This window comes from Typha latifolia, chromosome 1 (assembly GCF_019914945.1).
Source record: "Typha latifolia isolate L0001 chromosome 1, TyphaL0001v2, whole genome shotgun sequence".
Lineage (NCBI taxonomy): Eukaryota > Viridiplantae > Streptophyta > Magnoliopsida > Poales > Typhaceae > Typha > Typha latifolia.
Genome location: NC_133086.1, coordinates 22,829,796 through 22,847,914, shown reverse-complemented (window position 1 = coordinate 22,847,914; position 18,119 = coordinate 22,829,796). Strand labels below are relative to the sequence as shown.

The following is an 18,119-nucleotide window of genomic DNA, read 5'->3' as shown; positions in this document are numbered from 1 at the left end:
ACATCAATTATAAATAATTATACAACTCTACTTGTTCACAATCAAAATATTCTAGTAACCTAAACTGGTACAAAGTTTGTCATGTATGAAAGTTATTCCACAAGTAAATGACTCTTTAAAAACAAACCAATTTATCCTTCTAAAGGTCAAGGACTTTGCTACAGTCCCCTAAAGCATAGTGGAAACTACGTAATTAGTATGCCACTGTCACCTAAATGAAAAATCTTTTGCTAGATCATCTACCAAATGCTTGCCTGGGTCATGAAAGATTCGGAAAAATGATATGATAACAGGCAAAAAAAAAAATTTCAAGTAGAAAATGTACTCTTTTATGTCTGGAAGTGGCATCTTTAAATTATCCAGATAACCCAAGCAAAGAGTAATCAATAACGACTTCAATAGATGAATGACCCCATCATAAAGAAATAAATATAACATAAACAATCCGAACCCTCTCCAAAAAGCATAGACATGAAGGAGTTCGTTCTCTCACGACAATCCCAATTGCCAACCCAATTCAAACGCCATTGCTTAAAGGGCCGCGGCCACCAAGGCGGCGAGGACACCGCCCAAGACGGGCGCACTCACGAAGCTGGCCGCACTGTGGGGGTTGTCACCAGCTGCGGGACCCGGCGAGGTCGCGGGCGAGTTGGCGGATAGAGGCGAAGGCGGGCTGTCGGCGGTGGGGGCGTCGGAGATGGGCCCGTCGACGGGGTTATCGGACTGGGATTCGGGAGCCGGTGCGGTCGCCTTCGTTTGCGATGGTGTCACGGCGGCCGGGGCAGGCGTTGGGGATTCCTTTTGGGCCGGCTTGGTAGGGGCGGCGGCAGGGGCTGGGGTGGTGGTGGTGGTGGATTTGGAAGGCGATGGGGCGGCCGCTGGGGAGATGGCCTCCGCGGAGGCGGCGGCGATGAGGAGGAAGACGAGCGCCAGAGTGCGATACATCTTCCCGAGTGGTACGAGGATGATGAGGAGGAGGAGAGGAATAGGGTTAGGGTTAGGTTTTGGGATTTCGGGTGGGGTGATTTGAAGGAGGATGAGAGGGGATGTATATATAGGTGGTGGAGGAGGGCGACGAAGGCGGCGGTGCCGGTAACGTGGCCGTTGAGGTCCGTGGTGGCCCGCAGCATTCGGCGCCAAGGTTTCAAATGATTCTGAACCGTTGGATGAGATCTCGACGGAGCAGAGGTTTGAATTATTCGCCTGCAGCCCAGGATACATGAATTTTCTACATCCGGACTCGGTAGCCCTTGATTGGCTACTATATTTTAGCTCGTCGTTCGTCGGAAACCGTGTGGCAATTCTAGAATTCATCAGGCCAGAGTTCAAAACTCTTGCTAATTGATTAATAGTTTATCCACGTGATCCGAATCCTATCCGGGTATAAATTTAGATTCGTAAATCTAAATTTATGAATAATTAGTTATAGGATAAAGTCATACATGACACAAAAATCACACATGAAATATATGGATAATTATTTAGAGCACTATGTAAGCATAATCTTGAGTAGTGCACAAATCAAATACACATATATTAATGGAAATTAAAAAAAAAATTGGATGCCAATTGTTGTTGAAAAAAAAAGGACCCAATTATTAGTTTTCACTTTTTTCACCACTTAATTAGTAGCAGCCAGTTTAGTGTTACCTATCAAACAGCGGATCCGGCTCAAGTTGGGCAGTAGAAACCCATCTGGTCTAAGGAACGGCCTGGCAAGGACGGGGTCGCGATCGCCGGCACCAAACCACCAATGGTAACAAGTGGACCGACCAAGGGGCACAGTAGAGCGGTGCAGAAGCTCCGGGAGGCACTCACGAAACCAATGGACCGCGACCACGATCCAATGGAGGTGGAAGACCCGAGGGAGGAGTACTGGGCTATAGTATGCACGGAGAATAGCAGCGTCCCTACTAATCCGGGTACGACTGGAAAAGGGGTGGCAGGAGACGAAGAAGTGGAACAGGGGAAGAGTGGCGCAAAGCGCGGTAGGATGGCGTAAACCATTAAACCTGTATCATGTTTAAAGCAATCTATTGGAACTGTCGTGGCGCCTTGAAGAAAGATGTGCTTGATAGGTGCCGCGACATGAGTAGAGAACACTGTCTAGATTTTGTATTCCTGTTAGAAACGCATGCAGACTGGGCGAAGGCGAAGGGGGTCAGTCGTGCGATGGGGCCAAAATGGTCCTCTTTTACAGTACCAGCGGAAGGATTCTCTAGAGGGCTGATACTGCTGTGGAAGACAGCGGTTGGTTACGTCGATGTGGTGGCGGTGTCGTGATACGCGGCACACATGGTGGTCTCCTCCAGTGAGGGCGAGACATGGCTGATGACGGCAATTTATGCTAGTAACCAGCTGGACCAGCAGAAACGGCTATGGGAAGAACTGGTGGGGCTAGGGAGCCTAGGCTTGCCGTGGCTTGTTGGCGGAGACTTTAACGCAATACTGTCTACGGAGGAGAAGAGGAGCTATGCCCGGGTTACCCTCGGCCCGAAATCCTCAAACTTTGCCAAGTTTGTGGAGGAGGCCGGAGTCTGTGACCTGGGGTGTGAAGGGGTGCCGTTTACATGGTGCAACAATCAGACTGGACACAATCAGATATGGGTGAGATTCGACCGAGCCATAGCGAACACGGACTGGGTTCGTAAGTTTCCAGGAAGTCGGGTGGTGCACTTGGACCGATCTGCCATCGACCATGCACCACTGCTAGTCGTGGTCCAAGGAGAGTCGGACAGCAGACGAAGACCCTTCCGGTTTGAGCTATACTGGATGGAGTACCAGTAGTGCCGAGACATTATAGCAAGGACCTGGAGGGGAAATGCGCATGGGAACCCCATGCATGGCTTCAATCACAAGGTATCGAACATGCAGCGGTACCTTAGAAGATGGAGCAAATCAGGTCTAGGTTGCTTGGAGAAAGAGATGGAGTCGGTGAGGGTGGAAATCAACGGGTTGGAGGAAAGAGATGCCAGAGACGAGTTGGATGATGCTGGACTCATCAAGCTACGATGTTGCTACAACAGGAAATCTGCGCTAAGCCGGCAGATCAACCTGAAATGGCTGCAGCAGTCTCGTCTGAAATGGGTGCAAGAGGGGGACAGGAACAATCACTTTTTCCACCTCACGGCAACCTTACAGGGACGAAGGAACAAGATCCAACGGATCATGTCAAAGGAGGGGGAATGGGTTCTGGACCAGGACCATATTACAAAAGAGTTTGTTGACCATTATGAGGAGCTATGGGGACCAAACGAGGAGGAGACGTGGGCGCTGCCGGAGGAACTGGAGCTACCAAAAATATCAAATGAAGAATGGATGGGACTGCTGAAGCCGGTGGACAACGACAAGATCCTAGGAGCGCTTCGAAGCATGCCGAAGGGGAAAGCACCGGGGCCGGACGGCCTACAGGCTGAGGTCTATCTGATGCACTGGCAGGAGATGGGAGCTAACCTGTGTGAAGCGGTCAAGTACTTCTTCGAACAGGAGAGGCTATCACAACAATGGGGACGAATGTTCATAACCCTAATACCAAATGTGGATAAACCAGCCACGGTGAGAGATTACCGGCCGATCTCCTTGTGCAATGTGGCGTATAAGATCATTGCCAAGGTGCTGGTAAGCAGACTGAGGGGTCTCCTTCCACGGCTAGTGGACCAGGAACAGGTGGCCTTCGTTAGGGGACGGAATATTTTCGACAATATTCTAGTAGCCCAAGAGATCGCACATTCGATGAGCAAAGACAAGCACCGGCATCCGCTAATGATGCTTAAACTTGACATGGAGAAAGCTTACGACAGGGTGAGCTGGAGGGCTGTTCTAGGAGTGTTGGAAGCCATGGGGTTTCCGACCAAATGGTGTCGATGGATCAGCGCCTGCATCAAGTCACCAAGATTCGCCATACTTGTGAATGGTTCGCCGACAAAGTGGCTTACGCCCCACCGCGGACTGAGACAGGGAGACCCCCTCTCCCCGTATCTGTTCATTCTAGTCTCGCAATTGCTATCGAGCTTGCTCAAAGAACGGATGGCTCGAGGATTGCTGCATGGATATCGAGTGGGGGAGGCTCACCTGTCACACCTACTTTACGCAGACGACCTACTGGTCACGGCAGAGGCGTCTGTGAGGAATGTGGAAGCCATCAAGGAATGCTTGGATATTTACTTGACAGCCACAAACCAAAGGGTGAACCCAGCAAAGTCAGAACTGTTCCTTCCTGACTAGATGGAGAAGGAGGCAGCGGACAACATTCGCAACCTCACCGGGATGCCGGGAGCGAGGATGCCGTTCAGATACCTTGGTGTGCCTATATCTGGTAGGCGTGTCACGGTTCGGGAGCACAATTGGCTGGTGGAGAGAGTGACTAAGAAACTTGCAGGCTGGAAACGCAATAACTTATCTTTTGCCGGCAGACTAACCCTGCTGCAGTCCACCATGTTGGCAATCCCAATCTATTGGATGAGCTGCTCATGGGTGCCAGAAACAGTGCTGGAGACGATCAATAAAGTGGCGAGGGCCTTTCTTTGGGCCAATGGTAGTAACAAAGGAATGCATCTGGTAAGCTGGAGGAAGGTGACACAGCCAAAGAGGGAGGGAGGACTTGGAGTGCGCAGTCTGCACCTCTCGAGGACCAGTCTGCTCGGCAAGCAGGTGTTCCGTATCCTCAATGGGGAAAATGCGATCTGGATTAGAATCATGAAGGAGAAGTATGGTGGCCTGCACCCGTGGCGTCAAGGTAACTAGAGGACGGCGTCGGGGATTTGGAATGCCTTAAACAAGACTGTGCGAGACATCAGAATGGGCTGCAGGAAACTGATTGGCGATGGAAATGACTCGGCTGCTGCGGACGACCCGTGGACGTCGGCAGTGCCATGGAGATGGCAACCGCGCATCATGCATCGGGACTTACTGCGCACAGATCTTTCAGTGGCGGAGGTTCTTAGAAACAGAGAGAACAGCAGGCACAACTTCGTGGATGTGGCTGGGGTGGAATTGGCGTTTGAGATAGCTAGCACCACCTTGGCGACCACAGGGGTCAAGGACACGTTGATATGGTGGCCACACACCCTGGGGATCCCGAAGACTTCATCCATCTACAGATTTCTCAAGCCTGCGGAGGGCGAAGTGTGGCCGGGCTAGTGGAAGCTGTGGAAGCTAAAGGTGGCGCCTAGGGTACGAATGTTTTGCTGGAAGCTCCTATGGGGAAGATTACCCACGAAAGAGCTGCTGCATGCTATCCGAGTAGGAGGAGAGGACAGATGTAGTCTATGCGGTCTGTTCACTGAGACCATTGACCATTTGTTCTATGGATGCCGATATAGCAAAGAAGTGTGGGCCAAGTTGGGTACGGCAATACCGGAGGCTGCGGAGATGTGTGAGTCAGTGAACCCGGAGTGGATAACTACATCGTGGAAGAGGAGAACTGTAAACGACGACTACGTTAGGGCGCTAATAGCGAACACGTGCTAGGGTATCTAGAAGCAGCGAAATCGGGTGGCCTTTGGCGAGAGCGCGGAGGGTGCAGCAGTGGTGGCGAGACGAAGTCTAGTCATGACTAGCGAGTATGCGGCGGCCACGACAGAAAACGCAACAGTAGGAAGACAAATGCAGGAAGAGTGGCGTAGACCACGGGAGGGACGAGTGAAATTAAACACTGATGGGGCATTCCGGGCTGGGACTTGTCAAGCAGGAGCGGGGGCAGTTATCAGAGATGACAGAGGAAGGATCGTAATAGCTAGATGGGAACTAGCGCCGGCAGTGTCAGCCTTGTTTGCGGAAGCCTGGGCTCTCCGAATGGGATTGAGTTTTCTCGAGGTGGAGCAGCCAGTGGAGGTGGAGTCGGATTCAGAGGTTTTGGTGAAGATAATGAAGGAGGAGATGCCATGTCCTTGGCAAATTAGAAGTATCATTCGCGAATGTAAAATCCAAATGAATGGGTTAGTGGAATGTACTGTAGGGCATGTAGGGAGGAGTTGTAACAGGCTGGCCGACTGGGCCGCGATGAGAGGACTGGTTTCAACTCGGACCGGCACGATCCGAGCCGGGGAACCAATCCCTCAAGAGCTGTATGACTTGGGCGAAGTGGGGTAGAACCCATGTGTGCCAATTATTAATAGCTAACTATAGCTCATTCCATCAAAAAAAAAAAAACGGCCTGGATTGGTTGAAGGATCTCCGAAGGTTAAGCCGCACTCGGATAAAGAGCGGACACGTCACTATCAGAAAGGGCGAAAACAATTAGAAAGCGAATTAAGACCAACCTATTTCCGCCTCCGTTGCTTCGAAAATATTCTAAGATTAGGGTTACGCTCGACCCCCCTCTTATTGACTGCTGTTTCAAACCCTAGCCTTCGTCCTTCTCCTATGGATCCTGGGGGCGAGGGCTTCGCCGGCGGCGGCGGCGCCGGATTCCACCGCAACGAGGCGATCTCTGCCGTCCAAGACGAGGAGCAGTTCTATGGTGAGGAAGACGACTACGACGACCTGTACAACGACGTCAACGTCGGCGAGGGCTTCCTCCACACGATCCACCAGAGCAACGAAGCCTCGGGGTTTTCGAGGGAGGAGGAGGCTCGTCCCCACCAACCGCCGCTTCCGCCACCGCCGACGCAGCTGCCGCCGGCGGTGAACCCGCCGGAGAAGGTTCAGATCCCCGGGGTTGGAGGAGATCCCAAGATCGAGAGGCCCCCAGTCGATAGATCTGCTGGATTTAACGATCAAGGGTTCAGGGGCGGCGGCGGCAGTGAAACGGGAGTCGTGGCGAGGCCCCCGGCGCCGAGTGTTGTTAGGCCCCCTGAGATCCAGGGGCAAAGCGGTAATTTTCAGAGGCAAGGGGGTAACTTTGGCGGCGAGGGCAGACAAAGTGGAGGCGCTATAGTAGTGGGAGGAAACGTTGGAAACGTTAACGGTGGAGGTGGCGAAGGAGCGGGAGGGACGACTCTGTTCGTGGGGGAGCTGCACTGGTGGACCACGGATGCGGATCTTGAGGCGGAGCTGAGCAAGTATGGACAGGTTAAGGAAGTGAAGTTTTTTGATGAGAAGGCGAGTGGAAAATCTAAGGGTTACTGCCAGGTTGATTTCTATGATCCGATGGCTGCAGCTTCTTGCAAGGAGGGCATGAATGGGCACCTGTTTAATGGAAGGCCTTGTGTGGTGGCTTTTGCAGCTCCTCACACAGTTAGGCGGATGGGCGAGGCGCAGGTCAGAAGTCACCAGGCGATGGTGGGCCAGACATCTGCTCCCGGTCAGAAGGGTAGAGGAGGTGGTGGGGCTCTAGTGGGTGGGAATTATGGAAGGGGCGGGGGTGGTGGAGGTGGAGGTGGCGGAGGCGGCGGTGGAGGTGGCGGCGGCGGAGGTTGGGGAAGGGGTGGAATGGGGAACCGGGGACCTATGGGGAACATGAGGAACAGGATGGGGCCAGTTGGCGGCAGAGGGATTATGGGGAATGGTGCCATGGTTGCTCCACCCCCGCCAATGTTGCATCCGGGTGCTATGTTGGGTCAAGGCTTTGATCCAACTGGCTATGGAGCTGCAATGGGGAGGATGGGTGCTGGGTATGGCGGCTTTCCTGGAGGACCTACATCTGGTCCTTTTCCCGGACTGATGCCTTCATTCCCTCCTGTTGTAGCTCCTCATGTTAACCCTGCTTTCTTTGGTAGGGGAGGGATGGCTGCTGGTGGTGTTGGGATGTGGCCGGATCCAAGCATGGGTGGATGGGGAGGTGAAGAGCAGTCGAGTTATGGGGATGATGCTGCATCAGACCAACAGTATGGTGAAGGGAGCCATGGGAAGGAGAGGGCTCCTGATCGCGATTGGTCTGGGGCTTCAGATAGGAGGGTTGAGAGGGAGAAGGATATGGGTCCTGGACAAGACTGGTCTGATAGAAGGCATCGTGATGATAGAGATATGGGTCGTGAAAGGGACCGTGATTGGGAGAGGGATAGGGAGAGAGAGAGAGATAGAGACCGGGAGAGGGACAGAGAAAGGGAGAGGGAGAGGGAGCGAGATAGGGAGAGAGATAGGTATCGGGATGACAAAGATCGTCATGGTGATTACTATAGGCACAGGGAACGTGATTCAGAACGCGATGATGACAGGGACAGAGGACGATCTTCTAGCGTGAGAAGCAAGTCGCGAGAAATTGAGCATTCAAAGAGAAGGCGTCTATCGCCCGAGTGACATCGGCCAACAGACTACTTTCAGTTTAAGAGGAATTGGGAGACTGGGGCAATCGTTCTTGTGGTGTTTGTCCAACCGTTCAGTAGAAACTAGATAACTTAGTGGTCAAGGGAGAGATATTGCCTGCAATTGTTGGAGGGGCCTGTCGTAGCAAATTTTGAAATGTAAGTCTTCATGTTAAAATCTGAACCAGTGCATTGATTCTCCATAGTCATGCTCTTTGATTAATGTACATAATTGTATGTAATATTGAAATTGTAGCATACACATATACTCATGTAACATCATGTACAGGAAATGTGAATTCTTTATTCTTTCTTCAAATTTAGTACATTCTTAATGCACAGATATTGGTATTTCTTTGTTGAATTTAATCTAATTATATCTATTATAGCATGTGTTAATTAGGTAATTGTCTGCTTTTTTTCCGTATACGTTTGTTGAGGATTCATACATTGCGGAAGTTTCTTTTATGAACCCAGCATGGTCTCTGCAGTAATAGTCCACGACATTATAATTAGATGATCTGTTATGACACTGCCGTTTGTCTTCTATATTTATATAAATTTTTTTTTTGCTCATAATCTTGAACTTATAAAGTCTGGCTTTTTGTTCTCGGAAATCTGGTTCTTGGTTTGAATGTTCACATGTAATTTTGCACTCCAGGTTCTCCTTGAATTTTTTTTATTCATGCACAATATCCTTTATTATGATAGTGCTGATCGTGCTAATTGGACTTTGAAATAAGGAGCATGAGATACATGGCCTAGATCTTTGGAAACAGTGTTCAAACATATTTCTCAAACCTCCAAAATATTCCTGTAAGTATGATAGCAACATAGGGGAAAACATTGAAATTAGATTATTACACGCTATTCTTCAAGTTGATCAAAATTTAACTTTCTAAATTTATTTTATCTTTTATTTGTCAGACCGCAGTTTTTTTATTATGTGCTTAATGTGCTAACCTGTTGTAAATTAAGAAAATCATGCTATTCTTCCAATTTGGAGGTTTTTACTTAGGACATACTAAGGCACTGCTAAGAATGAGACTAATTGCCTACTAATGACATATTTGCTTGATATGCTGGGTCTTGTGGACAATTATTTGAAATTGCAGCTATCTAGTGGTTGATAGAGTGAGATAATGAGACGATGGGATATTCTTGAGTTCCATTAGTTCTACTTCTGTGCTCCTTGCAACCTAAGTACCGGCTTTAAATATTAGGCAATGCCTTAGAAGTCAGCCATTGTTCGCAGTTTGGTGGAAGGATCTTGCAAAGCTTTTTATATGAAAATACTTAATGAACAATATGTGCAAAATAGCCGTAGACAGAATTAAAAAGATTTAAAGGACTAAGGAAGATAGACGTTTGCTTCTATGCAGAGATTGTAATTATATGAGTGATTACAGCTGAAAAATAATAGAACTAAGGGTCACCTAAGTCTTATATGAGCTTATGCATGCTGATTCGGTGAAACATATGAAGGGAGCATAGGTTTTTAAACATTGAAGTTAGGCATAATTTGTACCTCAACCATAGAGGTGAACTTAACCGTCAAGCATTGTGGTGTGTATTTAGATTGCATTAAAATTTTGTCACAGTTATTCATTCAGGGTGGCTATTTGTTTAGTTTCCTTCTTCTGTAGGTTCGAAAAATAAGTTCTTAATAATCAAGCTTTATTTTAGAGGCGTCATAATCAATAGCAATAAGAAGAGATCCTTATGCCCAATTAATCTATTGGCTCTTACTATATTGAAATATCAGTTAGAAATATCATCTTAGGGATTTTTATCTTTTGCATAGTATGGAGAGAGATCAGTGATTTGATTTCAGGGCACTTCTGGATCTGATAAATGGATTTGATTTCAAGGCATTTTGGAATTTAACATGATTAATATTCTTTTAACAACAAGAGAAATACATTTCATGAGATTTTCCACTAAATTACTTCTCATTGGGGTAGCTCATGCAAGTTAACCCAAGGAGCAGATAATTTAGAGTTCTCCCATGTCCTTCTATCTGTAATGTAATAACTTCTACAAGTTGCATCATTTTATAGTTTCAACCTCTTGATTGATATACACTGAACTTGTCAAATTATTGTAGGTTACTTTGTTTGAATCTTTTGATGCTTTATGAACCAACATCCCCCCCTCCCAATCCACCACCACCAATAAAAAAAATAAGTTTTCTTTACCTTTTTTTTCATTCCTTGCAGCATCTATTACATAATGTCTTCACTTGTTAAAGAAGTTTCAAGGTTTTGTACTTCCTAACTTCTCTAGAAAATACCTGGGCATGTGTTACTCTATAAAGAAGTATTGGCTAGATTTATTGTAACTCTTTGAGGCTCCTCTTAGAAGTAGGAAAAATAATGTTGGGAAAAATTTTGGTCCTGACTACCTGTTTATGCTAGCATTGCAATATTTACCTCCTGTTTTTCTTAATTGCAGGATATAGGATACTTAATAATTCTGATCTGTCACCCTCACTAATTTGGAGTGAAAGGGGGGATCAATGTATTTTGACATTTATTGTGAAAGTGTGGAACAATTTTTCCTAGGATAGACACTTGTTCTTTATCAAAATCTCAAGTTCTCTTTTTGGTTATCACTGCAAAAGATAGGGTTCTTTGGAACATAAAGTAGGATAAATTACTTATGCCCAGTGGCTGGTGTTATTTATACAAAATATAGATAAGTCTTATTGAGTGTCTTGACCTTAGATATGCTATGGGATCCCTTTTTGTATTGTTTTGAACATAATCTTCTTATGCACTTCTCATATGAATGAACAACTAAAACATTTGCTGAAGTCATCTCTTCTGCATACATGCAACGCCCAATATTTGTCTTAGTTATCCTTACCTTTTTGATATATTCTAATGAAGAGCGCCTAGTCCGCCCTAGTACTGAGTCGATAGTTATCACGTCTTTGTCACACGTTTTTGCCATTATAGACCTTCAAGAAAGAAAACTGCTTGCTTTCTTCTATTGTTACATACCACTCCATATTATTAGGCTTCTAGCTGCAGGGCTATAGCTTAGGTGAAGTCCTGGTGAACAGTTGTTTCATCTGAAGTTCGCCATGTGACATACTCTTGGAATCTTCTCTTCTTGGAGTAGATTCTTATTTTTTTTAGCTACTAATAGACCATCCTCTTATTGTGTGTGTGTGTGTGCGGGGGGGGGGGGAGGGGCGGGTGGGTGTTAGCAGATGCTGTCAAAAGTCTTTCATTTCATTGCAATAGGGCCATTCAACCATATCATGGATGATCAATTCTCATTAATGTTTGACAAAGGTCCACACATGCAACAGTGAGACATTATTGGAGCTTGATATATTTCTGTGACCTTGTATTTTGTTTTCTAGTTTGAACATCTGATGATGTGTTATATATGTTTTTTTAATTGATTAGGTTAATGTTCAGTGAATTTTGATTTCAAGTTTTAAAAAGTGCTTATCTTCAGTTTCTTTCCATCTCATATGGTCTTTTTGCTCAATGCCCTTTTGTCATCTTGCTTTATTGCTAGGTTTTGTCAAGCTGGAAGGTTCACTGTTGCTGCACTACAGCATATTTATGTTTCCACCTTTATGTGCAAAGGTTATTGACTCTCATCTTTTTATTGCAGATAAGAACACTTGGAATCAGTTCAGGCCCCCTCAGCTAAGGTGTTGATGCTGGCATTTCTCAGTTTTTAAATTGAATGAGTGACATTCTCAGTGCATGTATTTCGCCCCAAGACCAAAATACTCTTTGCATCTTTTTTAGTTAAAAACCTCCTGACTGTATTGAAGTGTTGTAGGTAAATCCACTGGTTGTATGAGATGTAGGCCCTTGCTGGTTATGTTAACTTAGTATTTATGTAGTATCCCGCTGGGAATGGCATGATTGTTAATTTCGGTCTGTAATGTAGGGATTTGATGTTGTTAGCTATATAGGCCATGTGTTTACAGTATTTCGCCATTATGATGATGAGCACAAGAACCAACTTCAGATGATGGAGAAGTTCTTCTGAGTTGCTAGGTTCTCATGTGCTAAATTCTCTGTTTCTTTGTACAGTTTTTCTGTATATTAGTGATAGGTTGGCTTATTATGATGGGTCCACAAATCGTGGTCAAGTGTATTTTGGCAGCATTGGTGGTTCTTGGAGCTTGTAACATCTCTCTTCCCCTCTTTAAAAGAGGTTGTGTAAAATATAAGGTTGTGTAAAGTACCCAAAAGATAAGAGTACATATGGCACTGCATCATTGCAACAATTGGGAGAAAAAGAAAATTGTTCATTGCTATGATCTTTGCTTGATCTTTCCCAGTGCTGTATGATAGTTCATATAGCTGGTTTTAATTGAACTGATGTTTATTTTACTTTGTTTGAAGACTGCTTGTAATCTAAAAGGGGATTGAATGTTTTGCCTATAGAAGTAGATTGCTGATCTAGTTGTGTATGACATAGTGAAAGGTCATTATTATTGAGTTAATTGCCAACTGTGAAAGAGGTATTGTGGGAAGCCTCATATTACTATGTATTTTGATTGCTGTTTTGTTTAAATTTTCTAGAGTTTTTAGACCGTTCAACATCATACTTTTATTCACCTCGTTTTGTGGGCCTCACTTATTAGCCTTTCTTGGTGATGATTAGGACCAAAGCTTGATGGCATATGCAAGAAATAAAATGCAGTGCCAATAGAGGTCTGATAACATCATTATTGCTTTCAGTCGCAATTAAGATATGTGCAAACTTTTTAACTGTCTGATGAACACCTGAATTCTTGTATTAGTTACATGTGTTTTACGAGGAAGAGTAGCAATCTATTGCCCTACTCACAGCTACTTTGATGGCTGGATTTTTAACTAAACATTTAATTCATAAGCAAGCATTGAATTTAAAGCTGACAAGATTTATATCTGCCCCTTCTTCCTACCTAAACTATGATGTTGATGGATGCCATATAATTAATATTTACTAAGAAGTTTACACTCAGTTTCACTCTTTATTTACTATTAAGTCAAGTATAGCAATAATCTTTTAAAACAGTATAGAACCAAAAGCTCTTCAAATGTTAATACTTAAAAAGCAACAATTACTCCCTTCTACTCAAAACATACCAAGTTAGGCCCAAGACCAAGAGACGAGGGATTGTGGAATTTTTTAGATCCATCTGCTATCACATATATCAAACATACACGAAAATATAGAAATATTTCTCTCTGTTTTTTTTTTTTTTTGAAAAAAAAAATCTAAACGTGAGAAAGAGTGAGCTGTGATCTTTGAAATAGATTGGCCACCTATGATACGGTGCTGTATAATTTCATGCACGATTTGTACAACATTTGTCCTTTTAAACCAAATTTGGACCGTTGAACCACGGTCCCCTGTTCTTTCACCAGTCCATCACTTATCTTTTTCCTCCAATTCTCTTCCCACGGTTCAAGAAAGATGTCATTTTTTAGGGAATTATTCCTTCCCCGAAACCTAACCCTAACCCTAGTTGTAATCCTAGCTTGCTCAAATCCCCAAAAATGGCAACCTTCGGGTGAAAGGTATTGATCGCTCCACTCCCTTTCGTCTTCTCTCTCTCTCTCTCTGTTTTTTTAAAAAAAATCTTTTGGTAGTTTTGGGGCCGAAAGCATCGGCTCCTTCAACGGAATAATTAATGCCCTCTCTCATTTGACTTTTATACCTTGACAGCAAAACCCTCTCTACATTATTATCATTATTATTAATTTGGTCCCACATCTCGTTCGCACCTCCACCTCCTCTCTGTTCTCTCTTTATAACACGAAAAAAGATGCTTTTTTTTTTGTTTCCACCTTTAAGAGATCCAGGTTCTCGATTTCTGGGTCTCCTTTTTAATCACTACATTTGGTTTCCATGCGGTTAGTTCTGTCTGATATGTTATTTTAGTAGTTGGGTTTTCTTCGTTTTGGATTCCTTCTGCTGATACCTTCTAGTTCTGATCTTTTGATCGGCAGGAGGAGATGAGAAGATTCGATGTGGTAAGTCCTTTCTAATACCCTCTTTTCATATATCTTGTTTTAAAGTTTTTTTTTGAATCTCTTGCTTATGATTATGCATCTTGGGGATGAGAGAAAGAAGTTGGGAATCTGCTAATGGAGCAAGAAACAAAAGAAAGGAGAAAAGTTTTTGGGCTTTGTTCGTTCCTTTTCTTTCTTTTTCACTTTCGTGGTAACTAAGGGTTGACATATTCTATTTAAATGAATTTACCGGAAACTATATATCTAACAGGTTAGGGCCCTAAATTTTATAGACTAAAGGCTTCAGCTATTGGTGTACTTGTACAACTAAGAACTATTCTTTCCTCTTAACTGTTTCACTATCAGATTCATTGCTATACCAAAGGTGATGCATATAGTTAGGTTAATCTATGAAGGCCATTTGTTTTGGTTTGCATGCCATACAATTTATTCTGTAGATTAATGTTACACGATTCTCTGGTAGTTATGTTTCTGATAACATGCATATTCTGATATGCTAAGATAACTGTTGTTTGATTGGATCTATTCTTTTTTAATAAGCACCTTCCTTTTCATCCATCTCAAATTGCAGGATGTAGTTCATGGCACTCTTGGAGCAATTCTCACTGTGTTACTTTGATATCTTTCTTTTAGAATCCATTTGATTCTTCTCATTTTGGTGATTTTGAAGTTGGTTTAAGTTGACCCCACTGTACAAATTTTTTATCTTTGTAACTTGGAACAATCCTTGCGCTACAGAACAAAAAGAAATAACTTACGAATTTAAACTTATTCACTAAGGACAAGAATAAACGCAGAAGATTCTCTCTCTTTTTTTTTGAAACTACACTTTTTTTTTGTTTCCTTCTTTACTTTCTTTTTCTAAAGTACTTTATGATGGATCCCTACACCTAACTGAAGCAAAATATCCTTGAGGTTTGTATTAACTTGCGTAACAAATATTCAAGTTGTGCATGAGCTCTTGGTAAATTCTCTAATTGCACTTTATGGATTCCTTATGATAGGAAACTTATGTAGATTGTAAACATCAAATCTGTCTAACTCTTGGTTAATATTTCTTCTTATGATTTACGCATTTATGGTTGACATCAGATTGGCTATCATTATCTAGATCGCAGGATGTACTTTATTTGTGACTCCCATTTCATACAAAGAGATCAATTGATTGAATGACCATATCTTTTGTTCTATTAAAGTGCTCCTTATATTGTTGTCAGATAGTGTAGAACCATTTTATAGAACTGGGGGAATGTATTTGTGTAAAATTGACTTATATAAGATCAGATATATTTCTCCATTGTGTTATGTAATTGTGATTGCTTGCAGATTTTACTGTGGAGAGCAATCCTGATGAGCTTGCATCCAAAGTAATGACCTAATGACGACCATTTAGTAATTAATATGTTTCAAGCAGAGAATAAGGCTGCAAGGGAATGGGAATATGATATTATATCACCCGTAGAGAAGAACTTATGAATCCTTCACAGCGTACTTACATGGACATAAGTCATTCTAATAACTGGAGTGAGAATATTGGTGAACAGTATTCTATTTGCACAAATATTGCGAGACATGTTCTAAAAGAAGACTTCTCGGCTGATAAAATTCTCACTGAGGTTCAAGCAGTGGATAAGGTAGTTTGTTCCGATGGTGGTTCTCGTGACATGGTGAAGGACATATGCATTGATGAAGGGTTACATTCTGTTGAGAAGATATTGATAGAAAATGTAGGAGAAAAGGTTTTAAGCATTGACCATTCTGCGACCAACAGAAATGATGATCCTAGTAAAGAATTGACAGATGGTGCTACAACAATTGCACATGATTCTCTGTCTAGATCAGTATCTGAACCCCTAATCTGTGTTGATAAGGATACTGAGGAAGAGCACTCTTTTGACAGTTTATTTACTGTTGGAGGAAAGATGAATTCTACTGAACAGAATGTGGTTGATTACTCTGATGAGATCAGTTCGAAAAAGTTACTCCCTCCCGAAAATTATCATGCAGACCCTCAAAAAGGGTGTCCAGTTAGTTCTAGGTGCAGCAACAATGATAGACAAACCATCGTTCAGGTATGCTATATTTTAAGCTGATCTTAGTTTCTTCTGGAAATTGCAAAGCAGCAGGCTAAGTTGAGGAGTGTTTTTCTGTATTCTGAAAATTGTGGACTATTAATTAACTGACATTGAGTTTATCTCCTCTATTTTCATTGTAGGCAACAATCAAGGAGTGTTCTGTATGCACAGCTATGCCATCCGACACTAACAAGGTCGATGAAGGCAGTTTGATCAAGGAGAGTCTAGAAAATGCTTTCTCAGAGAGCATTCTTGAAGAATGTTCTGGTGCTATAGAGGCACCATCCAATGCTACAGAATCCAATAAATATTGCAGGACTGAGGCAGACACTGCTGATGGTTTATCAGAAGATAAACGGGAAGAGGGGCATTCTACCGTCCCATATATGATATCTGATACCAAAGAGAACACCCATGAAAATTGGAATTTGAGTTGTTTAAATATTTCAACAGATAGTACATTGCAAGATGGGACTCGAGTGGCGCCTGCTGTATCTTCTGATGCACAATTGCCCAACCAAAATAGTGGGACCAAGGAGAATACTGCTAGTGTTAATATGTGCGACTTTAACCCAAGAGAAACAGGTACTAGTGGCACTGATGGGGGTAAAAATACTTTAGATGGTCAGCAACCTGCACATGTTCAGAGCAATCTTGTAGTTGAAGAGTCATTACCTGATGGAAGAAGAAATTCAGTTGTAAGTTCTGTTTATCACAATCATGGGGAAGTGAACTTGTCTGGGTCTGATGTTTCATCAGGTCGAACAGCATCTTTGGGTTATATACCATATTCTGGTAGCATTTCTTTTCGGTCAGAGAGCAGCGCGACCAGCACACGTTCCTTTGCATTCCCTATGTAAGTGACGCTTCCCTTTAAGCTGTTTAGGTTTTATGTCGCAACTTTTCGGTTCTTCTTTATGTTTATACCAAATCCCAGTGGATTGGACTGAATTTTCTTTAGGTTTCAGTGAAACAAAGGACCGCACTATCGAATGGAACAAGGGGGTGAATGTTATTAGTATATTCTAAAGCTTGAAATAATATAATTACCTAATTGAGATGTATGATTGATGTAATCCACCGTTGTGCAGACTCTATAACTTGCAAATTATCTGTCCATTTCTATACTCCAATTTGTCTAGTTGATACTATTGGATCAATCATGCATCTTACTATTGTTCCATTAATGTCCAGACTACAGAATGAGTGGAGCAGCAGCCCAGTGAAAATGGCAAAAGCAAAGCGCAGACGTTTTAAGAATTACCAAAGCTGGAAGTCCGGACTTCTTTGTTGTAAATTCTGAAGACTCATTCCATTATTTATAAGCCGATTAATTTTTGGTTTTGTATAATTTTTTTTTTAATGATATCGAAGTTGTTTGTTGTAGTTCTTCCCTCATTTCTTCTCTCTTTTACCCTGCTTTACTCATGGTATAATGTAAGCAGAGCTATCAGTGTGATTCTTCTTCCCCTGCTGTAACTTCTGCCATTAAAGTTGTGTCTGATAATAAAAACCCCAGATACTTTTTATAGCCTTGGACTGGATTACACGAGCATCTTTGGTTTCTAGATAAGTTTGCTTAAAAATTGTCTAGTATTAGTTAAAAATTTGGAGGCCATCATAGATGTGGTAATCAAACAAGTAATCACATTCCAATTCCTCACTATTGTTACACTCTGTTTTCATGGTACTTGGTACTTCGAGGTTAAACAAAGTGGGAGAAAACTATCGCGAATTAATTTGCAGAATAACCCTAATCAAATGAAGTTTATTCCAAATTGAATTGGAATAGAATAAATATATTGCCCATAAAATGCTGATATGTTAAAACTATATGAAAACAAAGGGTTTATTTTAATATA

The 18,119-nt window shown here is 43.2% G+C and overlaps 3 protein-coding genes across 4 annotated transcripts; all 3 read left to right on the top strand.

Annotated features, from left to right (window-relative positions):
• Nucleotides 1-2,295: 2,295 nt before the first annotated feature.
• LOC140798730 (uncharacterized) lies at nucleotides 2,296-2,787 on the top strand. Its single transcript, XM_073152788.1, has one exon. It carries the CDS (start codon nucleotides 2,296-2,298, stop codon nucleotides 2,785-2,787), a length of 492 nt encoding a protein of 163 aa, XP_073008889.1.
• Nucleotides 2,788-6,235: 3,448 nt separating this feature from the next.
• Nucleotides 6,236-12,236, top strand: LOC140802090 (uncharacterized). Its single transcript, XM_073157524.1, has 2 exons — nucleotides 6,236-8,342; nucleotides 11,817-12,236. Exon 1 carries the CDS (start codon nucleotides 6,364-6,366, stop codon nucleotides 8,176-8,178), a length of 1,815 nt encoding a protein of 604 aa, XP_073013625.1. The 5' UTR covers nucleotides 6,236-6,363; the 3' UTR covers nucleotides 8,179-8,342; nucleotides 11,817-12,236.
• A 1,301-nt stretch (nucleotides 12,237-13,537) lies between these two features.
• Nucleotides 13,538-17,788, top strand: LOC140780465 (uncharacterized). Of its 2 annotated transcripts, none has more exons than XM_073126045.1 (5): nucleotides 13,538-13,726; nucleotides 14,159-14,182; nucleotides 15,509-16,254; nucleotides 16,398-17,113; nucleotides 17,452-17,788. In XM_073126045.1, the coding sequence occupies exons 3-5, from the start codon at nucleotides 15,655-15,657 to the stop codon at nucleotides 17,558-17,560; spliced, it is 1,425 nt and encodes a 474-aa protein (XP_072982146.1). In that variant the 5' UTR covers nucleotides 13,538-13,726; nucleotides 14,159-14,182; nucleotides 15,509-15,654; the 3' UTR covers nucleotides 17,561-17,788. The 2 variants fall into 2 exon arrangements, with proteins under 2 accessions (XP_072982146.1, XP_072982145.1); XM_073126044.1 differs by lacking the exon at nucleotides 13,538-13,726 and adding an exon at nucleotides 13,923-14,062.
• The last annotated feature ends 331 nt before the right edge of the window (nucleotides 17,789-18,119 follow it).